The 23,834-nt window shown below is 39.4% G+C and overlaps 1 protein-coding gene across 2 annotated transcripts; it reads right to left on the bottom strand.

Moving 5' to 3' along the window:
- Positions 1 to 273: 273 nt before the first annotated feature.
- Positions 274 to 22,440, bottom strand: Jupiter (microtubule-associated protein Jupiter). 2 transcript variants are annotated; one of them, XM_034318203.2, is made up of 5 exons: positions 21,992 to 22,440; positions 8,144 to 8,556; positions 7,194 to 7,217; positions 5,537 to 5,623; positions 274 to 2,370 (listed from the first exon to the last, which is right to left on the bottom strand). In XM_034318203.2, exons 1-5 carry the CDS (start codon positions 22,051 to 22,053, stop codon positions 2,189 to 2,191), a joined length of 768 nt encoding a protein of 255 aa, XP_034174094.1. In that variant the 5' UTR covers positions 22,054 to 22,440; the 3' UTR covers positions 274 to 2,188. The 2 variants fall into 2 exon arrangements, with proteins under 2 accessions (XP_034174094.1, XP_076544801.1); XM_076688686.1 differs by lacking the exons at positions 5,537 to 5,623; positions 7,194 to 7,217 and having other exon boundaries at positions 21,992 to 22,365.
- Positions 22,441 to 23,834: the final 1,394 nt, after the last annotated feature.

The raw sequence follows: 23,834 nt of genomic DNA, 5'->3' as shown, positions 1-23,834 counted from the left end.
ATGGTTTATAAATATTCCTAGTTTTCCACTAAATAATAAGGTAGAGAAACAATGGGACTTTTGTTGCTTACAAAATTTTATTAATGCCAGAGTACAAAAAGGCTACTTATGAGACGAGAATACGATTGCGATACAAACAATGTAATTTTACTCACACCAAAACGACAAAGAAACGTTTTTCTTCTCTTTATTTTCCAAACATAAGAGAGAGAAAAGTGTGCAACGAGTATTTTCTATTGAAACAAGAAATACAATTCCTTATGCGTTATCGTGAAAAAAAAACAAGGAAAATAAGCAAGTGTGTAATGACGACTACAAACGAATAATTGTTAATCCATTCGACAAGATTACATGGTATCTTGTTTAAAGGGGGAGGCCGTAAGATAATACAGCGATAAATATGACCGAATGATAATCATCGTAATTACGTTGATAAAATTGATTATGGACCATTTTTGTGTGTAATTAAAATCCTACGATACAATTAGTAAAAACTAATAGTCTTTTTTCCGCAATTAATGAACGACGCAGAGAAGCTAAGTTTTCTTTTCACTGGAGCGTACAAAGTAACAATAACAAAAATGAAGAAGAAATCAAAGATAGAAAGGAACCGTACTTTCTAATGGATATCTGTTTCACGCCGTTATTGGCGTTCATGCAGAAGAAACAATAGATACGATTTAAAAAGGCACGGAAATTAAGAAAGCACTTGACTGTTTTAATGGGTTACATGATGTATTTTTATTAATATTATTAATATTAATAGTATTATCATTATTATTACTTCTGTCGAATAACATATGTCTACTTCTAATATACAATTCCGAGGTTTCGTCGAACGTTACTAATTAATAATTAATATACCATGGAGTCGAGCATTCTCTCTCTTCTCTCTGGACGTTCGCGTTTTTCAATTGAAATTTCATACTATCTCGTTCAAGTTAAAAGTATAATTCCTTATTCAAAGTATACCAACCGATAGCAGTCTATTTATTTAAAGAAGCGTGTTCAGTGTGATTGCCTGGCGTTCTTTCTGATTAGTTTCGCCTCTGAAAAAAATTTTTTTTTGGCAGGATTCACTCGAATTATCTAGGATTCTCCTCGATTTTTCCTATCGTCCCAAAGTTCATCGTTATTCAAAAGATCACCTCTTCTTCCGTGTCATTTTCTTTCACCCTTACCGCTTTTTCAAATTCGTCACTTCTTTTTTGAATTAATGAAAGATACACTTGAGAATCGTCGTAGAAAGGCGCGCATTTTTGAAAAAAGAGAACCAGCCGGACGTGGGAAAAAATCTTCGTCGAAAATAGGAAACTATCTTACGCCCATTTTCCCTTTATCATTTTTTTCCCCCCCACGATTCAAACAACGAACAGTTCTACATCCTTAAAAGTTATACGCTTAGAAAAACCGAGGAAACGAAGATTTTCTCGGGGAGAGGAATGACATTTTGACCGTGAAAACTGAACGACTATTCTTCATTTTTTTATAAATCCGTTTCGACAATTGGGACCTATGGATCTCGTCAGAAGGATGACAATCGGTATCTTCTCTGCGTCCCCGGAGCTCTCGTCAACCCTTCCAGTATCGTTTCAATTACAAATATTCCATTTCAAAGAATGGACAAGATTCAAGTTTCCAATATAAAAAAAAAAAACAACACAAAGAACAAACACTGTCGAATTTCACGCAAGATAATTCTTTACACCTCGACGTTTGGATTGTTAATTATGAAGCAGAAAACGAACAAACGAGGGTGGATGTAAAATACTGAAACTTCAATTTTTCTAATTAGAGAAACAATAAAATCTGAGTAATCTGCATCTGCCAGTTTCTCTTCATTTTTTTCTGCTTCGGAATCAACCCTTGAAAGGAAGAATCATCCTCGTGAATCGTTCAACAGGTAACACGAAACATGAAGGAACGCTAAAAGAATGAGTAATTAAAAAATACAACGAGGAATCGATGTAAAAAAGAAAAAGAAATATAAACGAAATGATGAGAGTAATCATCATCGATTGTTCCTTTATAATAAAAGGAATAAGGGTGCAATAGGGTGTTTCGATGTTCACGATTGGTTCCGGCAGAAGGAATTTTAATTTTTGCAGAAATTCTTCTGCACTGGAAGGATTAACGGCACCAACCATTGATGGGCATGCCGATTTAGCGGTCGTTCTGTTGCAGATTTTTACCACAATCCGGATGAATAGCCACCGGGTGGCACGCGTGTACGAGCTGGAACCTTGGCCGCCGGCGACGAGTCGTTCGATTTCTCGCCGATGCTGGAATTCGAGCTGGACGTTCCATTTTGCACGGTTGGACCGTTGTTCTGCGATTCTGCGTAGCCAGTTCCAGTCACAGGATTCCCATCTGCGAAGAACATTTGCGTTTTTCAGTTAACGTTTTCCCATTTCATTGGCCGATACCTTTTTTTCTTTTATAGGCAATTTCTTTTGTTTAATGGATAATGAGATAATTTTCATTGAGTGTGGCAGAACAAAAGGAACACTGAAATTTAATGCAAGATACAGTATTTACGTTCGCTACCAAGATGTTGTGTAACTGATTGTATAAAAGGAGAAAATCATGACAGAAAAGTATTGCAAAATGCCACTTATGGCACATCAATTTGTAGCTTAAGATTTAAAAAAAAAGACTACATAAAGGTTTTATCAATATTCTGAACATAACTCGACTGGTTCTTTATTAAAACCGACAAGGAATTCTTAGCTTTTTGGCATTGTCGTCCATCAGCAAATACCTAATATTCAATTGCTCATATCTTACGTTATATTAAGAATATTGACGAAATCTTTATGTAATTATTTTGAACAGACTCTGAGCTTTAAATTGACATATCACAAGCGTTATTTCGTGATACTTTTATGTCATGAAATCGTGTCAGACTCTAACAATGGTAGCGAACGTGTTAACTACTTAGATTCTCGTGATAGCCATGATTGACTGACGGATGAAGTTTTATGGGAGCTACAGTGGCAATAAAAGTCAATTATAAATGATGTTATTAATCGTTTGCCGTCCAGATTACTCTTATAATTGGTGTTCATAAATAACGCGATTATTTCAAATAGTCTGAAAATTGAAATCATTTCAGTGCTCCATTTTTCGTACACCTATACAGGGATAATCTAAAGTATCTTTCTCTATGGCATTATTATAAGAAACGTTTGATAAACTTGTAGAAGACTGATACAATTAATTTTTCTAATGATTAAAATTATTTTAAGTTTCCTATGATTTCCTTGCTCGACCAAAGTCAATTTACCTATCAATACGTGGTCATGCAATAATTATTATCAGAAGCATAAAAACGATTTCATTTTATTGATAGCGTTTCAAGTGAAATGCGTAGAAAGTTGGAATGTGCGGGTACCGGATATTACGTGCTCGGGCGGGCGTCTGATAGATGCGTGCAGTTGGGTAGCTTGACTATTTCGGGTTCAGTCGGGTACAGTCGGGCTGATTTCAATTTTCATGCTTATTGCAAGTATTAACAAGTACATAAGAATTAGGCCGCAGCCTACGGTCCGCAGGAGCTCGTCCGTATCAGCTCGACTATACCCGACTGAACCTGAAATAGTCGGGCTACCCGAATGGCACGCATGTATCGGACGCCCGCCAGAGCCCGCCCGATATTTACCGGACCGACCCGACTAGTCGGGAACCCGACACATTAGTCGGGCCGCACATTCCTAGTAGAAAGATAACCCATCGTTCTGTAATTTCACGCGTATCGAATCGTGTTTTGATGCGTTCGATACACTGATTTATAACATTGTCATAGAGATACATGATATCACGCGAAATCACATGCTGTTCAATCAGATCCCTTCACGAGTTTCCATCTACATTATCCCCGGCCGTTCGAAAGGGGGACAGGGACAACAGGCCAAGTAATGAAGCGTCAAATGTAAGAAACAATCATTGATGCATCGATAAAGAATAATCGAATATAAATGATAGGCTGGATATAAGTACTTAAAACTACGGGCAAGACAGATAGGGATTTCGGTTTGATGTTTTAATTGTCTACGTTTGAAACTAACTTACCGTTCTATCACAGACTATCTGTGTCGACCTAGGTGAAAATTTGTCTAAGAATTGCTTGAATCATGCTACTAATTAATATTAGATTTCTGAGAAATTTAATGATGAATTGTTTAAAATTTTGAAGCAGATTCAAGCAAATCCACGAGACACCAGGTGAAAAAAGTAACACAATGGAAGGGAAAATTGGATTTTGATGGACAATCATCAATTATGTGTTTTTTTTTTTAAAACAAAGTTGGATGAGGAATTGGAAATTGAAAAAAGTTGAAGGTATTGGAAGAGAGAGTACATAATTAAGATAGTAACTAAAACACTGCAATTAATTATTAACACACACGCAAAATTTTAAACAAAATCCAATCCTCTTCATCCACGATGAATAATACGTAAGTTATTCATGGACGAATGCTAAATAAGGTAAAGAAATGATAAGATAAAACAGTGAAAGCTGAAACATTCGTAAACAAATTTATATGGTTCTTTTCTCTTTTGTGGCATTGCCAAAATACCATACAGGAATTTAAGAAACTGTTTAACCTCTTGACGATTCGAAAATTTAAAAAACTACGATGTTGTACAATATTTCTAAGATATATGAATCGTTTCGATGTATTTTTTAACTGTACTGATCGGAATTATTTTCAAATGAAACGTGAAAATTAAAGTACCTAACACATTTTATGGGTTTATCTATGGAATTAATATCATAAATAACCAACATTAAAATATACAATTTATGTTTGACTGAAGCACTAGCACAGAACAATCAAATTGCTCTCGAATCATGCAAATATATTCACCCCTGTCATTAGCCTAATCGAACTAAGATCAACCCACCCCTGGGGATGTACCAAACACTTCCTCCCAGATTCTTAGAATACCCATTGAAATATAATCCTCTTAAGATTAAATATTCCATAATTCTAGTGTGATTAATAGGTATCTTTTATCCAAAGTGGGAAAACACAAGGATATTTTTCCTTTGTAGAATCACTACTTGCACCATGCTCCCCCATAGGTATTAAGGATTCGTCCGGAAGGTCAGCGACGCACGGTACTTAGTCTGTGGTCCTTCTGCCTCCGGTGAAATATCTATTTTTGGCCTTCAATACCATTAGATAGATATAATTAGGACTTAGAAATTGTTTCCTAGGTCCTCAGACTCGTCCTGACACTATGCTACTTTATACAATAGATACCAAGAGTCCGTCCGGAAAGTCGGCAACGCACGGTATTTAGTTCTAGTATCTATTTACCGTCTCAAATACTCAATTCAAAGCAACAGTAGTAACATTAACAAACTGACTCTAATGACGTTTGGCAATGCCACAATTTCTATTTTCATTTTCTATATTTCAGCTTTTCAAAAAGAAAGTTTTTGAAGGTGGTGAAAAGGAAAGGGTTGATAGGAAGTTTAATCGTATGGTGGTCGCTTAAAATGAGAAAAATTGATTGGCCACGTTACCTCGACACCTTCGTGCGCTGCGCCTTATAGGCGTCACGTCAACTCCGTCTCCGGTGACCGGGTTGCGCGTTATGCAGGACGATCCACCTGCCAGGATTCGAGCGGGTAGGAAGGCAGAGAGGACGACAGTTCACAGCCGGTGCACGAAAAGCGACACGCGCCGGAATTCATCACCACCATCACCACCACCCCCATGCACCAACATATCGTAGCAAAACCCATAAACCGTCACCCAACCGTGTTTCGTGTTAATGCACGCGACTAATTCATCCAACGAACGAAACCAAGATCGTTCTTCGAAGATAAAGTTGCTTACGAATAGAAAAGTAGATTTATAAAAAAATATATTTTTTTTTTCTTAGCAGCAATGCAATATAAATTTAAACTTCACGAAGTACGAAAGTTATGAATATTGTATGGAATCTTGTATAAAAATTGAGCATTGAAAGTATAATTAATCAAATCTTTCTTGTTGTAAGTGTAATTAAAAATTCATCAAGCTACGTCTTATCAATTTTTTTTTTCATTTTGTACCTTGGATTCGTTCGCAGAAGGAACAAGTATAAAAGAAAAGAAGAGAATAGTCTACTTATACTACGATTGTGTGGAATAATGCAAGCAAAAGCAGAAACAATAATGCAGAAAAGTAATTCGTATTCAGTCGCTTCAAGGCACCGAGGGCAAAGAAAAGCGAAATTGTAAAAAAAAAAAGAAAAATATGAAATAAACTGAGCAATTTTATACAAACGAAATGGTCACGCATACAAATCCAAGCGATAAGTCGTGTGAAATCATAGAAACAATTCACAGTTCATCAATGTCACGTTAATCATCAAGAAAAAATAAATCAAGCAAACACAATTGAACTTCGATACTTGTATCTCATTTCATTTGCTAAAGAAGATCAAAGGAAATTAATAAAAATCAATTTTAATTGATCAGATCTTCGTATTAAAAAAAAAAAACAGGGTGTAAAAAATTGTTAAATTTGTTTGCCGAAAATCCGTGTGCTTTCAGATTGTTTGCGTGATAAATCAACGGGGAAATAAATGATTATTTGTCGCAGAAAGCAGAAAGTTACGGCGTGAACGGTTCGAATTTAACAGGTAAAAAGAGCGTGAAAATGACGCGACTAACTTAAAATATGTGTTTTCTTATTCTCGTAGCAGGCCCTGTGCTCGTCGATCGGAAAATCTTCGCGATTTATTCTTTTACAAAAATATTCATAAATAACGAAATATAAAAAAAAAGGTAAACAGTGATCGATATGGAAGTTTCGCGAGTTTGATGGCTTGATTTACATTGGCAAATTTTTCTCTTTTAATATCAATTAACCCTTTCAGTGCAAAATTGATTTTATTTTATTTTTGTAAATATATAATTTTTAAACGAAAAAGTTTCATACGTCGAAAGTATAACTTTCAAAGGAACAGTGTAAAATTTAGGAAATGAAAATAATATGAAATACGAAATTAAATTAATTGGAACCCTCTCCATGGTCCGTCGTCCGAGGGTTGATAGACAACATAAATCAAGCCAAAACGATGACGATAGTCCGCGGAACAGAACACGCGAACACTCTTAATTAAAAATCATAATGTGTGGGATATGAGTGTCGTGTGTCATCTACTTGAATGTGTCTTTAGTCCACACTTACGAAATCGTTTGATTCTCCTAAAAGCTGCTTGCGAACAATTCAACAGTATGACTCGGTGTAAGTCATATCATTAGTCACAAGGGGAAAGAACAAGATTCATTCGTGTCTCGCTAGCTCCACATACCGAATAATAAGAAAGCAATAAATAAAAATTTCCATCAATTCATTTGTTTATAAAAACGTAACGAAGAAAACTCTTTTCAAGCTCAATGAAAACGAATCATCGAGCTTTGTTGCGTGATATAATAAGCGTAAAAACTCTAAAAATATATCCTGATTTATTAAAAATAAAAAAAAAAAAAAATTAATTTGACAGAGCTACGCGAAAGAGCCTGCGACACACACATATTTCAAGGTAGCTCGAATACAGTGCGAGTTTAAGTGTAATTGCAGTTCGAGCAATTGCACAACAGAATCAAAATAAACGAAATAATTAATTGAATTGAGAATAACTTTGAAACTTGTTTCAGGCAGAAAAGCTTCGAAATAGAATTAAACTTCCATTGCAATTGCAGCATGAAAGAGAAATAAAATAAAAATTTTGTAAATGAAGCTGTTTCAAAACCATGATCCAGATTTAAATGTATTAATATTCTTTGTTCAAAATAAATCTACATATTATTTCTAGGTGACGACTTAACCCCTTAAAATGAATTTCAAAAAAAAATAATACAAGTTTAATATATTTTTAACCCTTAATCCACCTATAAATATTCTGAAAATCTTTTGGGTTCGTCCCATTAAAAAGATGAATAAATTTTGAACAAAGAATCAAATGATCGAATATCAAAGATCATTATCATTTATTGTGGCAGTAGCTCGTTAGCCACGTTTCTCTCGCTCGCACCGTACAGCAGAGTTCACCTGACCATAGGACAGTGTAGGTATATTTTTGTCATTTTCCTGATTTATAGAGAGGCGGATGCGTGGAAGGTGATAAACGGCCTTACCTGTGACATCGTTGGTCAGGTTGTTGCCATTGCTGGCAGCGTAGCCGTTGAGAACGCCCGCGATCGAGTCCGAGCTGGCGGTGCTCTTCGCGGGCGACGTCGCGGCGGCCAGCGACACCGATGACGACGACGACGAATCCCCGCTGAGGGAGATATTGCTGCGCATATGATTTTTCGCGTTTGGGGTGGTGGGTGGGGCATCGGGAGGGCCAAACAGACGTTTGTATGAATCATTACCGGGCTTGTTGCGCGGCGTTTCGTTGCTGTTGCTGTTGCTATTGCTATTCGGTGTATCGCCGAACAGTGCCGAGCCCAACTGCGACTGGTTGTGATTCTTCACGCGACGGGGGCTCGTCTCTTCCGGCGCGGCGCCGAAAATGTCGCTACTTCCGCCACCAGGGGGTTTCAGCACCCTGAAAACAAACATGGTATTCAAGATTAAATACTGTTCCATCCGAACAGGCATCATTTCGTGACATAAAAGTATCGCCAAATAGTACTTATGGTACCTGAAATTAAAACTTAAAGTTTAAAGGATATGGCTATATAGACGCTCCATCGATCATGTGAGCTCCGTTTCAATATGACCCATGATTTTAGGCAGACTATACAAAAGAGCTTGGTCCTGAATCACCAATTGTCTCACGAATAGCGAACATTTGCACGCGTTTCGATTCATCAACTTTAAAGCGTGCGTTTCGTGGAACTGTTTAGTCACACACGCCGAGTCAGCCACTTCCGTGGCAAAGGGTTGAGAAGCATTGTTCTTGTACGTCGACACGGGAGCACACGAGACACGGTCCCCACGACGGGAGGAGACTCGATCCAATTTGCTCGATAAATCTGCGCTGATTTCAACGTAACGAGGGTCTCCTGCTCGTCTCTCGGCTTGATGCGTGGCACGCGCGCTTTGTCGCGTGCGAGTTGCTGCGTGGGTAACCGTGGAAAGGGAGAGAAGAAGAGAGAAAAGAAGGAAGGGAGCTTCGCCGAGAGGACCAGTCGGCAATTAAAAATATGGAATTCATTCATTTCTCCTCTGCTCGAACGCGCCCCTTCCATGGGGGAGCACAGTTTTAAAGCCGGCTTCATTAACAGAACGGTTCAATTAACGAAGGAATCGCTCGCGCGTGACGATTTTTTTATTTCCACAGAGGAAGCTATCCGATCTTAACTTATGAAAATAAAGAACATCCTTGTTGATCGATGATTCGTTATCTATTAGTTATTTGCTTTTATTCACATTAGTGATGTGTGGCCCGACTAATATGTAGACTAATAGTCCCGACTATTCGGGTCGGTTCGGGAAACATCGGGCGGGCTCGGGCCGGCACATCCCTAATTCACGTCATTTCCTTTTCACATGAGAAAAAGGATATGGAAAATCAAGCGTGACGTTGTCAAAATATTATTAAAATCAAGGAAACAGCCTTTAACAACTGTTATTTCATTTTATATTGAAACACTTCCTGTATTCATTAAGAAGCAATTCTGCACGGTTGATCTCCATAAACACGAGCACTATTTCTAAAGTGGCGAGCAGAACAAGCACTCAGAGAAACAGACGTTTCCCAATTACATTTAATTAACATTCTTACCAACTCGCCACGCGTATCATCCTTCATCGTATACCGGCAACAAGTCGTTAACTCGAGATCGATCAAATAATCGTTCCAGCCTAATTAACGATCGAGCAAGTCTTCGTTTTCAAGACGTATCATAGCGCTCGTTTCATCGATGTTCGACGATAAATCAACGCTTCCTCGTTACGGTGTCTCGGATAATTGAACGACTAGCGCGACTCGATCGAAGCGTTCGTTCCCTCGTCATCGGGGACAAACTCGATGCGCATACTAGCTTCACGCTCCGTTTAACGCTCAAAACTCGCCGCTAGATCATCGTAATTCGGCCGATTATTAAAACGATCTAATTGACCAATTACGTCCGCTTTTTGCGCCCGGATTTCACTTACCGACCGGTAGAAACTGCTTTCGAAATCCATCTTCGAACGGGGATTATCATCTTTACGATGTAGTCGCTTCTGGTTTTTGAGTTTAGTAAAATTTTGGCAATTTTTCAATTTTGAGATCCATCATTTTCAAGTGTTCGTCGAGGAGATTATGGATTTATAGGGAGATGGTAGAGTAAATAAGGATAATCAATGGATCGTAGGAAGCAAGGAATCGTGGAGGGGACAGGATGGGTGTGCCGGGAAATATGCTGGATGACGTATAACGACGCCTCTGCGAGTGTTCTTTTCGACGCTGTGCATCGCTCATGCGTTAATAAGACCGTCAACCTGTTTTACGCAGCCGACGACGCATCTTCAATTATCGAGTACGATAAATGCCGCGTTTTAATGGTCACTAGCGCGCACCAGCTCTGGGCTACGGCATTAATCAGCTACCGTCTCGATATGAATCGAGGTGCAATTATGATGAATGATAAACATCATTCACTTTTATAGCTTTTATTAAACACGACGGCATTTAGTTTGCACGGATGTCATTTGAGCAATCGTTTGATTTAATAGCTTTTATGAGGTTACGCCAGTATTAATCCTCGAATGGCGGACCATGGAGAGAGTCCCAATTTTAACAATTGTACCAATATATGAAATTTTTTCGTTGAAAAATTATACGTTTATCACTAATATTTCAAACGCTAACAATATTTTCTAAAATCAAGAAGATTTATTAACCCTTTCCACTCGTATGTCGCCATAGAGGCGACATTATACGTTTTACCGCTGCGCTCGTATGTCGCCATATAGTCGCCATCCTACATTTTATTATTATACATATACTTACATTAGTATTTCATTCTAGGGACACTTGTTACAATGTTTTCTTTTAGTTTCTGCTTAAATGTGTGTGTATGTATAAAATAAAATGAATAAATAAAAGAAATTCCGAGTTGATTGGTACCCGTTCTCAAATCTAAATACGAGTGCAAATGGTTAAAAGAGGAATCCTTGATATCTAGAATTCTACCGAAGAAGAGAAATGGATCTGCAGTATATCTGCGGCCACTTCCGGTGCCACATTAGTTCCCTGCCGCGAGGATTTTACTTGACTTTCCGTTTACATCGTGTGGGCTGTCGGTGACCCCGGTTGCTGAACCCACCATACCCGCCGGTAATGTACAATTTCTAACGTTCAGAAAATCACGAGAAACTTTTCATCCGTTCCGCGAACCATTATCGTAGCCGAAGAAAATGATTATTATTCAGGAAAATCTATCATCTACCGTTGAATATTTCAAGCAACGAAACATCGGGACGAGCAATTTAGAACGCTGGACACACTCTTACCGTAGCCTAATGAAAACGCTTTTATTACACGGAACGTGGATGTTAATGCTGTTGTAACATGCCGGCGCCGATTTATGTCAGCCACGTTTCAGCAACCTCAAAACATTATCGTTCACCATTGCCGAATAACTGTCTGTCGTTGCAGCAGTCATATCCTCAAGAAATTGCTTGAAAAGTGGACCAGGACACACTTTCGAAAATAATAATCGTTAGCATTTGAGAACGACAATGACTGGACGCATTAGAGAAGCGAGTTATGTTAATGCATTCGGCGGAGGATCGTTAAAGTGAAAATTTCGCGTTTTGCTGGTCGAGTTCGATGACTTTTCCAGGGAGATTGGGAATTTGAACGAATACCGAACTACTTTTCCACGCTGATGATCGTCTTCGTGGAAATCTGGAAAGGAGATCGGCTAATAGACGCTTAAAATCAGATAGAAACTTTTAACTGTCCTGGCATCAAGGTGTTAAACGTTTGATATCAACCATAATCAGAGGAATCTAGAAAATAGAACACCACAGGCCATCATCTACTCTGAGAGCCGTAAAGTTGGATGAAGTTCAATTGAAGCTTATGATACTAAGCGTGATAACGCGTGGGTGTCTACTTTGTGTCAGACGTACTATTATAGACACTTTATAGAGGAAAATCATCGCGTCGAGAACGAAGTTAATAATAATAATGTCTATTATATTGATCAGCGGTTGATTAAAAAAATATTCAACCAAAGCGCACAAAAGCAATCATTTCCAGTGACTGGTACGAAATTTATTCAAGGTAATAGAAGAAAAGAAAAGAAAAAAATGGAAAAGAGTCGTGCCATCCGCGACATCACCCCCGTGTTCGACGTCTTCCTGTCACGGTATCCGTCGTTCCATCAACAAGAAAAGTATGAAAAGCATCGAATAACGATCGATCCGAGCAGACTAACACGCGACGTCGTATCTCTTGGGGGAAGAGTATTCCAAATTCGCTAACAATAATCCACGAAGGGTAACGGATCGAGTAAATCGTATCTGGGTTAACTGAATCTCTAGGCAAACAAATGTAGGTACCTACGTCCTCGTGGGAACAGAAGCATTACACGATTTCCTGGCAAGCATACGTCTGAGATCCGAATTATGCATCGAAAAATGATGTCCGCGATACCGCGGTTCTCCATTCGCATTACCGATATTATCGCCAGCCATATACTCCAGTTACACGCTTCGCGAGTACCAGTTCTTCGATTTCTTCCAGCAACACCGTCCTTTATCGTGGACTTTCTAGCTGGGCGATACGGTGAATCACGGAGAAGCAGGATTATCCTCAGCCGAGATGCTTACACGGGGTTTAATAATCGGTTATTGATAATCAAATGGACGGATTAATCCCTTATGTACGATAACAGTTATGGAACGATTGCAATGTAGATAAAGGATTATCGCTATCAAAACGACGGTCACTTTGCTCGATAAATTTATAAAAATTTAGTTTTGGCGATCAGTCAAATACTCGTCTTTATCATAAAATATACCCATACCTCATACCCCATAATACAGTTTATTCTTTTTATTTCCTATAAAAATGTTTACATAAAAATAAAAGTACAGCATTTTTTTGGCCGTATTAGAAAAATGCTACAGAACTTTTCACTTCGATTTTTCCAGTGATCTATCCAGCGGTGTAGAGGTATTCGGGGTATTTTTTAATACCCTGTATAATCAATTCATTTTTGCTTCCTAGCTGACGCATTATCATTATCAATAATCGAACATAAAATTACCATAAAATATTGCATAACTTGCCATGTGTGCTACACTTGTAAGAACCAGCTTTGGTGCACTACCGAAGCAACCACCACTTGGAACCCATAAATCCTTGGTTCAAGAGGTCGGTACTCGAGTGTTGCACGGGTTAAATGAAAAAATAAAAAAATAAAAAAAATGAAGCTGTACAAGGTGATACGTAATCGGTGTTGCTTTGAAACTTTGGAGAAGGGTTGCTAGCACGAAAAATCCGGCTAGGAAGATAAAGCGGATATGGGATTGGCGATAGAGGAGAGCCGCAAACGGATCGTTTCTGTAGGTGCAGCGGCAATAAGGAGTCACGCTCGAGTACTCGTCCTGGCTGCTGGCAACTTCGTGTGAGGTCCAGAACGAGGATGTCGATAACAAGGAGCGGCATTGTGGCCAATCTTTATCGGCTTTCGGACAATGGTCATTGTTCTGGCATTTAATTACCACCGAGCTGGCTAATACTTCCTCGATTTCACGTTTCGTTAAATTCAACCGACTCGTATGGATCTTTCGCATACTTTCAGAAATTTCTGAAATATCGCTCCCCTCTCCCCCGATCGATTTTGCAATTGATACGGCCCGATGGGTTCAAGATTGAACAAACACGCGATAGGGTGATTTTCGCCAGGTTGTACAATTTGAAATCGATACGAGATAGAGTGTCCGGGATAAGTGCTGGCCAGTAACCGAGATGATCGCTCGATCCATTATTATTCTCTCCTGTGGGAGTTACTTGAATATTCAATCGTTCGTCCCTGACACGCGGCGATCGTTCATCGCCGATTTCACGATCGGTTCGCCGCGGCGCGAGCATCGAAATCCGTTCTCGCCCGATCGAATCGGCCGTTAAAGGCGTTTCCATGGAAATTCAAAGATAGATGATATATGAACGGTATCTCGGATCAAAAGTTGGCAATGCTCGAAAGAATAATTGCATCGAAAAGGTAAAATCATCATTGAGCTACACCCACCGGGAAGGAAATAGGAGACTATCGGTTCCTATTTAGGAGTTCTCTGGTGCGAACCATTCAAACAGGTCAAAAGCAATTTAAATCGAAGTCATGAATATCCCTCGATCGACACGAGCATCATTCTTCAGCCTCTTCGAGCCAACTCATACATCACGCCGTCTGGCAGCAGGCTAGGCCTCTCTCTATACGTACTTTTGCCCACGTGCTTGTTCTCGCTTCGTTTCAATTAGGAGGATCGGTTTTTTAACATCGATTCAGGAAGTCCCGGCCGATTAGCTGAACACGAGAGAGCCGGCCCTATCTACCAGACAGACGCCTTTCGATTCAATTCAATTCAATACCTAATAGCGCGTACGTAAGCGCGAGATGTTGACGTCGATAGATGACCGGAGGAAACTCAGGTATCAGTCTAACTAATTACCCAGAAGGATTTCAGTTTCTTCGACGAGAAAATAAATCGAGCTTAAAATTTCCAATTTTCGCTATCTAAATTCACATCGTTATCTTTTAAAAAATATTTGCATATATTTAGTAAAATATTCACGCTTCTTTCATCTGAATTTAGATCCACAGTTTTCTTAGAAATAATGTTCGTTTCTTCTGAAACTCACACAATTCTGCTAATGACTTAATCGTTACTTTCACAAGGGGTTTCGATTGTTCCGGCGTAATTGTCGTTATGTAAGGGACAAGAAGCATGTACCCCGGTAATTATTCCCATTGACTGCGTGAAAATAAGCACGTGTGAATCGTCTAAACGCGTTGACCCCGATCTCTCCCATCGCGACGACTGAATCAACCTGTCTGAAAGTACAGTTTTTCCAATTCGACGCGAGCAAGTATGAATGGTTAACAAATTTAACGAATCCAATCAGTGTATTCGCGTCAGGGATACAAGATTATATAGGTTTAATTAATCCTGTTGATTCATGGGACGGTTAAACGTTCGATTGGTCTTTGTTAGGGACGAGGTGATAGAAGACGAGCCTTTTAATCAGCTCGCAATATCTCCTGCACGCTCGACGCTTTGTCAGTTGAACGTGAATGATAAATGGCGTAATTGTGACGTATCAATTTGAAGCTTAAACATTTCTATGACTAGAAGACAGAAATTTATTTAAATTCGAAATAATTACACCGTCGAATTAAAAATAATAAATTTGGAAATTGAAATTATCGATTAAGTGGCGATCGCAATGATAGCGTTTGAAAATCTAATTACTGGAGCAGATGAAATTAAAGGGTATTCCTATTCTTTCAATCCACAAAGCGATAAAAATATGATTACGTAAAAAAACGTTGACACGTGTTCAATTATACGAAGGTGCATGGAATAAGAGCTGTTCGACGGAGTTGAGCAACCTCTAACGAGCCCCTGCTGTGATTGAAGGGTATCCATTGTTGCGAGATTCTGTTATGATTGACAGTGGTTTGCGACATCCACAACCGCGCCATATACAGGTTGCAACGATCAATGCAAATGCATGCACCTCGCATTAAACGGCAAAGTCAAAATTAATCGTGGAATCGTGAAAGAAACGATTCTATTTACTCAACGATGGATCGGTATAAAAGATCAGCGGCGATCAATAATCAAGACGTAATCGAGAGATAATCGGCTAATTGGATCGATTTGAATCATACGTAAACAAGAATGGATCGGTTGCATCGATCGAGTATACTTATAAGGAAGCTGGATCGAGCGGACAGAGGTCGGGTTTATGCAATGAATCGTGGCCTGGCTAAAGTAATAGACGAACTTTACGTGAAATTAACTAATTGGCCAATTACGCCTCTGCGCGATCGTCTTATTCGGTTCCGGTGAAATCGTCGTCGATTTAACCAGCCCCTTTTCGACCCTCTTCTTCTCGTTTGCGTAACCGCCACTTAACGAGCGGGTAATCACGCGAAAATAATCAAGCATCGTCATTTACCATTTCCCATGAGATACGTACGTACGACAACTGACAAGAAATTGAAATAATGAAAATAAAGATGTCCAAGAGCGGTTTCAAGGGACAGGAAACCGGCAGGTTTAAATATCGCGTTTCCTCGCGAAACTATGCACACGGTTAGAGGAGGCTCTGGCCAAGTTCACGTCCCCATGGCCCTGAATAATACACAGGAAACATCATGGAACAAAGTATGAGTTATCGCGTCTGTTTGTACCGAGGCGGCGTTCACAAAAGAGAAGCGCCAACGATGATTATCGACGAAGTTGCACGATCAATCGACTTCCAGCCTTATCAGTGGCTATAGCCTCTTACAAACACAGGCGGAGAGTCAATGCTCCGCCAGGGACGGGTATAAATATAGGTGTAGGTGGTATAGAAGCGATATCATTGACCGACGAGAACGTGTTTCCTTTCTTTTTTCTTTCCAACCAGCCACGGTTATCACCCTCCCTTCGACCTCTTTATTATCACCAGCTTCAGCAGCTGAGTCATCGTTAAATGTTTCTGATCCGAGTTAATCATTTTTGATAGTATGTACATTGTTGAACGATTTGTTATCGTTTCGCGGGAATCTAAAGCGATGCTAGCTGAGTCAACGATGATCGTGAACTGAATACACTTGGAGCTTAATATACTCGCGAATTTTCGGTGAAATTTAACGTTCGCACGTGCGAGGCTTCGGGAAAGTACTCGGGTTTTTTTTCGGACGAATTATAGACAGATTATAGAAGAGGTTGAAAATCAAATATGATTCGAAAGGGTTAAAGAGTAACACCACTTTGACTTAAAGTATTAATGCTATTAATCCAGAACTTGATGAGCCTGGAGTCACAGATTAAAGGTAACTTTCATTTCAATAGTTTCTACTCACGAATAAACGGTAACGAAAATTTTAAAAGCGTTTTACTCGAAACAGCATTTTCTTTTGTAATTTAATCGTCACCTATTTTTTTAGTGAAATACGTAGGATTTTCTCAAAATATTGATATTTCGATTTTCTGTATAACTTTGAATAACAAAATGTTTGATTGAAAACCTGTTTTACTTTAAATCGATGCCATTTTATCAAAAATGCATATTTTTGAAAACGGCTACGTATTTCTCTAGCGTTTTGACTAAAAAATCTATTTTTTTTGTTTCATTGTTCTAAGTCACATCTAGATTGAGTTATCGTGCCCACCATTTGATCCTCTTTTTTTGAAGCGCACCCGATCAGCAGTCGAGCTGATTATCGATTTTTCATATATCAACAAAAACAATGATTTCTACTTTAATATATGTATAATAAATTAATATAATTTATAATTTTCATAAACACTGCATTTCTTTAAAAACAAATTCCCGAAAAAGGCTTAAATTTTGAAGCAGTCAAAGTGGTGTTACCCCTTAATATAGGTCCAGACGGAGGGGGTTTCGACGGGGCTTCCACGCGTCACACGTTCGCAAAATCCGTCTTTTCTCGTATGAAGCCCCGATGAACGATGTCCACAAAAGCCTACGTCCGCGAGGGGGAAGCCGCCACCGCGGGGAACAACCTCGTACGTGTCCACCCTTTCGTGTCCGCCGGACAATGGAGGGTGAGTAACCCCATCTGCGCGAGGGCGACGGAGGATACGGAAAGAAAACGACTCGCGCTCGAAACGCGATACCTTTCGATCCACGTGGACAACTCGACTCGTTTTACACGTGTACCACCACCATGGTATCGCGTCGAGAAAGAAATGGCAAAAAAAAAAAAAACAGGAATCATTCGTTAAACTTTGATCGTGTCCTCGTTTGCTCGAATGGAAACGATCAACGAGCAATTCGAACGCTTCTATCTCCTCGAGGGAGGTGTGTAAATATCGAAGAGTAGGAAGAAAATAAAAAAATTCGCTTATGTAATGAACAAAGAGAAAGAGAATTTCAGAGTGAATTTTCGTAATAGAGAGAAACAGAATCGTCTAATTGGATTTTATACTTAAGCCTAATCCTCGGCATGGCTATTGCCCCGATAATTCATCGATGAGTCTGCTTAAAATGTTCAAAATTGATGGAAACTCTCCCACAGAGTGAGGAATTAAAATCAAGCAATGACGAGTATACATTTTAATTTAAATGGTCCTATTATAAATTTTACGAAGAAACTAATAAAGTAAAACGAGGAAGGATTACATTTTTATTCGATAAAAAATTAGCAATTCATCGTTGAAAAGGTTATTGTTATTGAAAACTTAAAAATTGTTAAAAAATAATAAAATTCATAAACAAGAAATTTTAAAGAATAAAGTGACTTTAAGAAGTTGGGGACACCAGATACCAGATGCATTGGGGAAAATAATTAACTTAGTTTGTAAAAAGTAATGCATTATACGGGGAATATTCGATACAACAAAGAGAATAATCAAACTCTTTTATATAAAATACATGGCAGTTTTTTTGGCGATACCTATAAAGAAAACATACCACCAAACAATATTCTTATTACATTTTATTGAAACTTCGAATTTTTATAATCAATAGTAATCTTTTATTTTACACAACGAGGATACACGTCAACCGCACCGCAATAGAGATTTGATTCGACGTGTATAGACGTCAAACGCAGTTAAAGGGTTAATGAGATGAATATTGCAAATTCTTTCGACCATTTCGAGGAAGACAAGTAGGAGGACCGGACATGAATCGAGTCCAGAAGAAAAAACGTGTCGCACCCACGTCTGCCGTTTAACGACATATCTCATTATCCTCGTTAAGAATGGACTAGTTAAAAAGGGTTAATCGTCGATTGATAATTGGATCGAAATTAGAAGTAGCCGCTTATGGGATACGTTCGAATGAAATTGACATTGGTTCTCTGTGACTCACTCGTATAAATAATTCATCGATTATCGCTTTGTAGATTGAAAGAAGAAGGCTACCCTTTAATTTCATTCATTGCGATCGCCATTTAATCGAAAATTTCAATCTCCAAATTTATTATTTTTAATTCGATAGTGTAATTATTTCAAATTTAAATAAATTTCTGTCTTCTAGTCATAGAAAATCAGTAATAATATTTATAATCATCTAGTTACCTAATTTTGTCCCGAGTTTATTAAATATTTCAAGGAGACTCTAATAGAAATCCAAGTTAGCAAGGACTCTACTTGTCGCAAAATCGAATCGAAGCTTTGGCAATCGCGAAGTTGGTCCAGCGATTTTCCATTTGGCAATTGTCCCGAGCTGTTTAAGCCTGTTCGGTTAGGTCAAGACCGGTGAACCATGTATACGGATTCCCAAGTAGGCCATGATTCCACGCGCGGCAAAGATTCCAGTTAACTACTCAAATATTAACCGATTACCATTTTCTGTTTGCCATCCTCCTTTCTAGTTTCTTCGGATTGCAACCGTGGCACGGAAAGTAGGTGGAACAATGCAAATTACTAGTTTCTTCTTTTTCCAAGAAGCTTTTGAATGAATTTATATTTCTCTTAAAGAAACGATCGAATTTCTTGAAAAATGAAAATTCGAGGTAGATATAAAACGATGAATAATCCTCGAAGAAATTCTCGCTGTTACAATGCAGTTTCATGAAACAACACCTCGGGGCTGTAGTTTTTCAAGTAACTATATGTCATCGAAGGAACAGGTTCCAGAAGCAAGCGAGAGATGTTCAAGAAGCATCAAAGATGGGCCTGTTTATCACTCGAGGACAAAGACCGTACTGTACGGGGTCTTGTATAGAGCAGCCATTGTAACGGGAGCATCGATGGGAAACAGGCTGATCCCTGCAAGCTGCAGATAAACATCGATCGAGCTTGATATTACTGATTTGATTAAAATACGATAACGATCCTTTCTTATCTACAGCCTTTTATATCGTGACTTTACACAGGTGCGAATAGAGTCACGCTATTTAAGAATATCTCGGGGTCTCTCTCCATGGTCCGCCGTTCGAGAGTTTCGTTTAATATTTCATCTCGTGGTTAATACTAAACCCTAGTGAAAAATCCACTCGCATTTTCGTTGCTCGATAATTGCCCGTTTCTTGGAAATGCTCGTCCCGAGCTGCGAATCGTCGAGCGGCTACTGTTAAGCTAAAAATCATGACGACGAGGGCAATTAAGTGACAAAACGACGGGAGGTGACATCCTTGCAATTAGAGACACACGGAGCCGCGTACACGTCAATTATTCGAGGGCGTTGACCACGTTTTAACGAAGCTCAATTGCATAAATCTTTTGACCTGCGAAACGTCGACAACCTTTTTTTTCTCTCTCTACTTTTCTAGAGAAGAGCGGGAAAAATGAACAATTCTTGAGAGAAAAAAGAAAAAGATTCTCTTACGAACTGATATTCAGACAAGGTGTTTGTTCTCGCGGAAAATGGCAAGAATGCGGTGAAAAAATACCATTAAGTAATTAGACGGTTAATCTTTTCTGTGCCGCGTAAGAGGCTCGGTACACACGAAGCAGCAGTCACGCTTTCTAAATTTCATCGTCTTCCTACTCTTTTGTTCTTGCGCCTTCTAACTTTTGACACGTCTAGACTTACTTCTGTTACGCGGTTCCTGAACGCGAACCATGAAGAATCGGAGAAGAAACGCTGGAGAGATTGAAATTTTTGAAAGGGTTCATTGTTGAACGATTCGTGAAGAAATTTGGGTGAAATTCATTTTCGTCTACTTTGTTTATTATAATATCGAGAAATTCTTTTTTTTTTTATCTAAGAAAACAGCCACTGTTCCTTGATTACTGACAGTCATTTGAATTCATGCTCGCTGGTCGGCGAGTAATTAGAAAATTCCTCCGAAAGGATGTGCGACTTCCTGCGAGGAGTCCCGGCAATTTTTATCAGCCGGCAAACCACTTAAGTTACTCTTAAAGCACTGTTTCAAAGTACCGCTGTAACAGTTGTTTATCCTATATCCATTGAAACTACTACAACCATCGAATTTTTTTTTTCTACGATAAGAATCCGCCTCGGTTTATCGAGAAATTTAAATAACAGAAAGCTCGAACACGAGAAAGTAATTTAAATCCCATTTTTAGCCTGCAATTTCTCTCGGCATTGAACTTGGAAGTTTTTAGGATCCTTCGGTTAGATATAGTAAAGAGTGCGCTGCAGCATCGTTTCCAAAGTGGCGACCAGATTCAAGGACTGCCCTTCGGCATGTAAATCGATCGAACCAGTCACGGTTGACGACGGATACCACCGCATCCTGTCACTGTCGAAACGTCATCGTCCCAAATCAACTTCCGTTCTCACACCACAATACCTTTCAACTTCCTCGAGAATCAACGAAAATAAAAAACAGCTTATGCACGAATTACACCCACTTATCTGGAATATAATCCTATATTTCAACTGGGTTGAAAATGATTCAACTACGAACTAGTCAGTGTCAAGGTAATGGCACCTTCTTGTCAATGGCGATTTTTGTTATTTTGAATAAAGGGAGCTTGGAATAATTGTAAGAAATTTAAAAAATAATAATTTTGCAAAATCGCAGCACGCACCCTTTGAAAATAGGGAAGAAATTAAAATGATTACTTTCAAGATTTCCTAAATATTCTGAAAAATATGTATTTGGAATGGTTCCTATTTCGATAATAAATTTGATTTTAAGATATAAATAGCACTTTAAAATTGATAACCTTTTAATTATAGTACAAGACGAGACGAAAATTTGCTATGTTTCTTGGAAAACTGAATTTCCAAAATATCTAGGAAGTACCCAGGAAATATCCCGGGGAAAACCGATCGAACGTATCAGTGACGGTGCCCACCGGACGTCCAGAGTCTCACCGGAAAAGCCCGCAGTGCGGTAAAGAGTCGACGTGGAAAAAAGAAGTTCTATCCAGGATTTTACCTTTTCTTTCCGTATCCAACATTGTCGAGTTCGACGTGTCTGTAGGTCGCGTAAGTGGCCATATCGTTCGCCAGTTGCGTCTCAACCCTCGTCGTCAACGTCGACGTTGTCTCACCCTCGACGTACACCAAAAATACCCTGCTGGATGGTGTCTTCAGACAAACGTCAGACGAAAAATCAATGAAGATGTTGTTCTTGAAGAACACGTCCGCCGAAGAGTGAACCTCTTCCTGTGTTACCGATCAAATGTTTTCCCTTCCCGTGGAAAATGTCACGATATTTGGCTGGTCAAGACCAGGGTTACAATCGGTACCGCGTACAGCCGAGAAACTGGCAGTCGAACGAGGATCCAGCCAGTATATAATGCCTCCTCCACCGGTGCTGCTTCCCTCCTCTCTCTCTCCTTGATACTTTTACCGTCTCTCTCTGATTGCTGCGCACCGCTAATCTTCCATCTCTCTTCAACTATTCCCCCCCTGCCCATCCTGTGCAAGCTCTTCCAGTCTGACTTTGTTCTACACGGCTGACTTTGTCCTCTCTCTCTCTCTCTCTCTCTCTTCAACGTTTTGTAAAAGCTTCTCCAGTCTAGCTATCTTCTACTAGATGACTGGCTCTCTCTCTCTTCAATGTTTTTTGAAAGCTTCCAGTCCGATTGTATCGTTCAACACTGGGTTTATGTCAATTTTCAATATACGTTCTTTATAGTTTCATGTTTTGATTAAAAATTGCCCTCGGTTCAGAAATTGTGACAATTTGTGTTAAAGAAAATTTCTATTATTATTTCAAGATTTAGCTTAAATTTATGAAAATTAATATTTGAATGTATTTCACAGATGAATTATTTTCAAAGTAAAATTTCATAAAGAAAAATTGAATAATTTTATGAAAAATGCATAGTGGAAGACGTAAAAAGGGTTAGAAATTTGTTGGCCAGTGTTATCTCGTCAGCAGGAAGGACGGAACGTCATCAGGAGCTACCATCCCGCCACCTTTATCACGGATAACCCCGCCAGTCGTGTATGCATTTCCACCCCCGATGGAAGGCCGACGACGCCGACTCCGACTGCGACGCCGACGCCGACGCGACGTCGTGCATTCACCTCAATCAATACACGCTCGGCGAACCAGAGCGGCTCCGGTGGAGCGGGGACCTAAAGCCGCGTAGGTATCGCGCGCGATCCGCTCGCTGCATGTGCACCACGATGCACGTGCGGTGCAGAGCGCAACGAAGATAATGAGCGGAGAGGAGAAGCCGGAGGTGGAGAATGCTCGCCGCCGTCGAGGGCTGCGATCGTTAGGGATGCTCGCCGCGCGAGCTACGGCGCGTGTCTGCACGATGGTACAAGAGTTAGTGTTTGGATTGGTCATGGTCGGACAGGTGGTAACTTTTGAATATGAAAGTTTATCATCGGCATTGGAATGATTTGAATAATTTATGGAGACATTTAAAAGCAATGAAAGTTGGATAGGGGATGATTTTCGGAATTGTTGTAAGAAAAATAAAGGGTGAATCGTGTGATAAGGGGAATCTGAAGCTTTCTTTTGAGTATACTAAAACAATGGTTCGTGGAAGAATTTGAAGCAGAACAATTTGGGGTGAAACTTGGAAGAGGGAAAATTTTACCCTCGACAAGGGTGAGTCACGCAATTGGCGGGGTTATATCTGGAGTTTATAGACAGAAAGAATGTCACAAAAGGGAAAATAGGGAGTTAGAAAAATATTTTGATCTTAGTCAACTCGCTGCTTACACTCCCCTATAGATACCAAGGATCCGTCCGCAAAGTCGGCGACGCACGGTACTTAGACTTTGCGAATCGGAATCTACGGTATATAACTCCAACG

This window comes from Osmia lignaria, chromosome 6 (assembly GCF_051020975.1).
Source record: "Osmia lignaria lignaria isolate PbOS001 chromosome 6, iyOsmLign1, whole genome shotgun sequence".
Lineage (NCBI taxonomy): Eukaryota > Metazoa > Arthropoda > Insecta > Hymenoptera > Megachilidae > Osmia > Osmia lignaria.
The sequence above is the reverse complement of the archived record's forward strand: the minus strand, read 5'-3'. Positions and strand labels throughout refer to the sequence as shown.